The sequence below is a fragment of the Trachymyrmex septentrionalis genome, unplaced genomic scaffold, assembly GCF_001594115.1.
Source record: "Trachymyrmex septentrionalis isolate Tsep2-gDNA-1 unplaced genomic scaffold, Tsep1.0 scaffold43, whole genome shotgun sequence".
Taxonomy (NCBI): domain Eukaryota; kingdom Metazoa; phylum Arthropoda; class Insecta; order Hymenoptera; family Formicidae; genus Trachymyrmex; species Trachymyrmex septentrionalis.
In genome coordinates, this window is record NW_017305601.1 from 304,076 (window position 1) to 310,332 (window position 6,257).

General features: G+C 31.8%; 1 protein-coding gene across 1 annotated transcript in view; it reads right to left on the reverse strand.

Moving 5' to 3' along the window:
• Positions 1 to 4,734: 4,734 nt before the first annotated feature.
• The window catches only part of LOC108751287, a 12,547-nt gene continuing 11,024 nt past the window's right edge, over positions 4,735 to 6,257 (reverse strand). The window contains exons 10-13 of the mRNA XM_018491379.1: positions 5,969 to 6,093; positions 5,742 to 5,900; positions 5,334 to 5,603; positions 4,735 to 5,144 (exon numbers count right to left, since the gene is read on the reverse strand). Coding sequence (XP_018346881.1) covers positions 4,875 to 5,144; positions 5,334 to 5,603; positions 5,742 to 5,900; positions 5,969 to 6,093 — 824 coding nt within the window. The 3' untranslated portion in view covers positions 4,735 to 4,874. The remainder of the gene's footprint in view (positions 5,145 to 5,333; positions 5,604 to 5,741; positions 5,901 to 5,968; positions 6,094 to 6,257) is intronic.

The window sequence follows — 6,257 nt, forward strand, 5'->3', positions numbered from 1 at the left end:
ATTTATATATAAATTTATATATAAATTTAATCACATACCTATATATATTTAAATTTATATTAAATTATATTATAATATAATTATATTATATTTATTTCTATGTATTATTTCCCTTTTGTTACAATTTTCTTCAAAATGTTACATATTGTCACTAGATGTCAGCACATTTTATATTTTCGTTGCAGCAACACTGGAGACCTATAAGGCTGCGTATAGAATTTTTATCTGAGTGTTTTTTCATCCTTGTTTAACATTCGTGAACAACAAGGGTAAAACGACATCTTTGTGCATCTAAAATGCGATTCTGAACGCAGCCTAACCGCAATGTAATCACTTGATCTTCAGTGAACGGACACTGTAGCGTATAGATTATTATGTAAAATGTTAGAAATCTCAAATGCCTTCATTATAACTTGTTATTAAATGAAAAATAAGTACGCAAAGTGCGAATAAGAACAGCGTAAACTCGAATGTTCATGAAAAATGAATATATTGTGAGATACTTGAATCAAAAAGAACACATGTTGCGAAGAATACGAACGCGAACATAGTGCTGTTCGAGTAATAATCAGTAATCCGAATCATTATTATAAGGCCTTTTTGGCTGAACTTTTAGCATTAATTTATCTTTCTCCTTCTTATTTTCTTCTGAAGAGAAAAAGAAAAAAGATAAACAGGTGTAAAAGTTCAGCTAAAAAGAACAAGCCTATAATTATGTGATTTTAAGTTTCTGAAATTAGAAAAGCACAACTGCGTTTAATTGCATGATGAGATCGTGATGCTGAGTTAGCATCTACTATGTAATTCAAAGCGCGAATATATGTATAAGTGTGCGTGTAATGTTTAAATTTAATAAACTTTACATCTCTGTCTCTCTCTCTCTCTCTCTCTCTCTCTCTCTCTCTCTCTCTCTCTCTCTCTCTCTCTCTCGTTATTAAAAAGTATCTTAGTGAATATTAAAAAAAAAAAAGAATCTTTCCTTCACTCACACATGCACATACACATACACACACACACGCGCGCGTACACAGAAAAAAACCTAAGACCGGTATTCATAATAATTTAAGGCTGTCTTAAGTACAGTCTTAAAATGTTACGAACCAATCAGAAAGTCGTATTAGCATCTTAAAACGATCTTAAAATAAGAACCAACTATGAATCCCGACCTAAGAGCAGTAATCCTGACCTTTTTTTATGTCTATTTTGTGAAACTGTAAATATAAAATCGTATTGAAAATAGATGTGTGGCATGTCCTTGCTAATAACAGCCAATCCTGGCAGCTCTTATTAGCACGGACATACACCACATTCATTTGTACACTAATTGTAAGAAAAAAACTATTTGATATTTGTAACTATAATTTTTTTAACGTTCCTTTAACTCCTACATAGAACAATATAGGGCCTCTAATAAAGTTTCATTAATAATCGATCTTTTTCGGGAATTAAGTTGTTAGTCTAATATCCAATCCCCAGTTTGGGGAATTCATACATGTATCTACAGATATATGAGACAGTTTAATGCCAGATTCGAACGGCGCTGGTGATCAAAGGTTTCTTACTAGGTGAAGCCATTTTCGACCTCAAACGCAAAAATCACGTATGTTATATGATTTTTCATCGGTGGGATAAATAACTATAACTATAACTATAATTATTTATAATTCTAGTCATTTTGCTAACTATATATATTGGGGCGTGTTCGGATTCCCACCCAATACTTCCCTGGCGTTATGTCATCCTTGTTTAATATTTGGTAAACAACAAGGATGCAGTGATATTTGGATGACAGTTAAATAGGAATCTGATCCCAGCATTGGTGAGTTATGTATATAGTTATTATTACTAATACTATAGTAGTCATAATCATAATTATATACATAGTAATATGAAATTATAGTTATACCAAACAATTTTTCTCTCAATGTTAATAATAACGTTAATTCATTGCTGTCAATTTGATATTGAGAGGTTTTTTGTTGTTATTTATATTCATTTTGCAAGTAACGAATTTGAAACTGGGATATTTTGACAATAAAGTAGCAATAAATTCCTACGTTATTTTACATTTTTTATTTATATTGTTCCGCTAACTTAATCTTTCTTTAGCGGAGATAATTTTAAATATATAATTTTTTAGAAAATTTGCAAAGCAACAAATTTTTTCTTTAATAACTTTTTAACAACAAATAAAAATATTAGGTAGAATTAATTCTGTTCACTTTTTGTTCCATTATCTTAGAAGATGCGTGAAATGAATACCGAAGGAGTCTGACACTCCAAGAGTCCAGAAAGAAATCCAGCCACAATCCAGCCATAAGTCAACTATAGACTATAATGTATCTTTGTCTCTGGATAAGTAAAAGTGACTGACGACTGGAGACTGCAATAAAAAGATTTTGATAAATATTGTGAATTAAATTTATCACAATATGGAGGAACTTATAACAATAAAAGTAGAGAAAGATCCTCGATCCAACGAATAATTATGGATGTGACAGAAAAAGATGTCGATATCATTAGCACCAGCGAGGAATATATATAAAATCAAATAACAAACAACGATGAAGATATAAGTCCGAAACGACAAAGAGTTAACGTGACGGAAAATAAAGATACATTCCCGATTCTTATCACAAATCATAGAATCGAAAATGAAACGGAGGAGGCTACACACGAAGAACTCTCTGAAAGTGATGAAAATAATGAAGTCAATGATGACTCATCTTTTTCAGTCCAATCTGAAGATATCTGGCAGATGGATCTACCGGAAAAGCCAGAGCATGCAAAAGAAAAAGAAAAACAAGTTAAAAAGCGAAAATTAAAATCGAAACAATGGATTGAAATTTTAAAAGAGACGAATGCGATTTTTGCGAATTCTTCAGTAATTGAGTTACTCGGTAAAAGTAAAAACAATAATGAACAACTTGAAATTATTAATGAAACTCTTGAAGACAGAAATAAATTACTTAATTATAAAAATAATAGCAAAAACCAAATTACAAGTCAATTTAATCACAATTCAATTTGATAAATTCAACATAAATCCTATAATAGTAAATAAAATAAGCGAAATTAGCCGTAAGTTACCATAAATTACCATTGATAATATTAATAATGCAAATAGTTGTCCAACGAAGGCAGATCGACTACTTCTGGCGAGATAGCTCAAAGTCCATATTTATGGGTTTAATGGTTTAAATAATTCTTTGCGGACAATTAGAAATAGGGTTCAATATAAACAAGAAGTAGGACGTAAACGTAAGCATTCGCGAAAGCAACAAGTGATGGATTCATCCTCGGAAACATCCACAAGTTTAAGCCATATCGCGCAGTTGGAGACTGATGAGAAGATATTGTTACAAGAAATCGAGAATGAGCTGAACAAACAGAAAATTTTATTGCGTAAACAACGTATCGAAGTCGTGTGAGAAATTGTATGTAATTTGAAAAAGAAAAAATGCCTATAAACAGGTAGATGACGAACAAACACGGATAACTACAACGATAAATACATATCGACAGCTCAAAAGTCAAAATACCTTTTATGAAGATAATTTTGTTATTAAAGATCAAGTAGGTTCCGAAGCATGTCGATTTAATGTAAAGTTTACGATCGAAGATTTGCGATCGAAGAGCTACAAAGGAGCACGCAAGGAGTACACAGAATAATTTACGACTTCGTAGAGGGACAATTAAAACGTACCCTAAGCTTAGGGGCCGCAAGACAAATCAACAGATAATACCTCAATATCTACAGGAAATACAACCATCAACATCTAAGAACGAGACAGGTATTGAAAGAAGACGATCAGCAAGAATGAAAAGAAGTTCTATCTTTTCGTTCAAAGAGGAAATAAAACAAAAGGCAAAAAAAAATGTTGCTCAGCGAAAAACGCAGGCAACAGACATTTAATCAAGTTCGTGGAAGCAATAGCCGATTTCTCAAGATAAACGAGGATACACCGAAGACAATCAAACAAGTGAAACCAAGAAAAGTGAAACCGTCGAATATTTTTAAGTCTCGACGATCTAAGAAATAAGTGAACCTGCGCAAAACTGCTCAGTAATTTGACAAGATTGCAGCCGGCCTCGAGTCTGAAATCGACCGCATTGTTGGTATTGAAATATTTAGAGGATAAACTAGATGATAGGAGGAATAATGTTCTAGAAAGCTGAATCTGTGATGGACAAGCCATGCAATAATTTGTAATATTCAAATTTTAAACCAAATTTTGTTTCAAAATTTAATATAGTAAATAGTATACCGCGAAACCGCATCGGTATTGTGAATCGCGTTTCATTTAACCGAAAGGCAGACAGATCTATTCTTTTTAATAATGAGATAGAGAGAGTTCTACATTGTTAATCGAAATATTGTGTACTGTTATGTTGTTAGCTGTGTTATGTTGTTAATGCTTTAATAGCTTGAGGATATAAGAAGATATCTGCGAATAAAGAAAGACTCGTTCATGCATTTGATACTTCTCTTATTAGTGCATCTACGATATTGAAATATATTTTCTTACTATTTTGCTAGATTACTTAAAAACTTTATTAAACATATGAAAATTAAATGTTTCTTAATTTTCTAAGTTTGTCTGCTAAACCCTAATTATTATTTCGCGTCGTGATTATCATTAAAAAAATAAGTATAATATGCAAAAATTAGTAAATTTATAATATTGTTCAAATATTGATCAAGCACTGATTATATAACAATAGACTGCATTGATTTTCTTAATAACGTAATGATTCGATAAATTTATCAACAATTATAAATGTGCAAAACATAATGATCTAATCAGGTGTGCTAAGGGCTAATTTCAGCATATGAGATAAATTTAATGAATATTATACGTAACATATTTTATTTAAATTAATTTTTGTACTTGATTTGCATCCGGACAAGGATCACAATTAATTTTACATAATTCGACATTACATTCGATGAACAAATCCATAACATTAGGAAATTTGAAGGCTTGGAAGAACGCATAAGCGATAATGGAAGCACCTGTATTGCCGGTATTGTTTGTCTTTTGGAAGGCACCAAACAGTTTCGGTTTCAGAATGCAGCCTCTTTCGTCGGTGAGCTGCAACATATTGATTGAGGCTTCGTCTCGCGCCAAACAGTCACGCACCTTAAAAGTAATTGTTTCGTTCATATTTTATATTTGCAATCAGGCCTAAACAAAATTTATTATTTTAGAAATGAAAGTAGATCATAGCGACGAACAATCATTAGCTTGTAATTATTTTTTGTGTATTTATGAATAAATAGCACTTACATTGTTTGATTTTCTATATATAAGATGGATTTCGATGCGTACCTGAAGATCGAAACCAGGATCGCCCTTCACGGAAACTACTAAGGTCATGATTTCTCCTATCTTTACGAGTCCATCGACTGTAGGTGCAAAGGGACCTTTACCGATTTGAATATCCAATTTGACTGTTGCAGTATTGCCACTAAAAGTAACGATCTCCTGATTCAACATATCTATTGAGAGATTCACCGTTAAAGCCTTATTAATATTTCCTTCCCAAAGACATCGTATTCTTCGAATTGCATCCCATACTTCTTGTATACCTGGTTCATTCTGGTTTTTAGCAACAAAAGCTTTTTACTTTTAAATCTAATAATTATATTCGGTTTTGTTTTTGTATGAGCTAAGTGTGACTAATATAAAATTTGAAGAAAATAAAAAGTAAAACCAATAAAATATGTCGACACCAACTTGTAATACAAGGACGGTTTCCAAATATGCTTGTCCAGTCGCACCCTTGAAATCATTAATGAATTGAGTACCGCAAGAATCTAAATTTACAGTAAAAGAATACTGTGTTGAGCCGGAATTCTCTTTTACGTATATACATTCCGGATTTGCATAATATCCCTGAAATTTAACAAAATCAACATATTGTCGATAATTTGTAGCGAAAGATTGTTTTGTTTCGCACTTACTTTAGAATAAATAACACCGTTGAAAGCGCGATTGAATTCAATATAGATCGTCATCATTGTCTTACTACATTTCGCATCAAGACTATGGATATGCGGGGGATGATGAGACTCAATAGCTTGAGTAACTTTTGGATGATAAAATTGTAAATTAATAATTTTTATGTTCTTTGTGTTTATATTAGATTGATTGTAACGAAAAATAAATGTATAGATAACGTACACGTATGTATACCCTGCTCACTACTCGACTCACTAGTACCACTTAAACCATCAGTTTTGGTAAAATCGG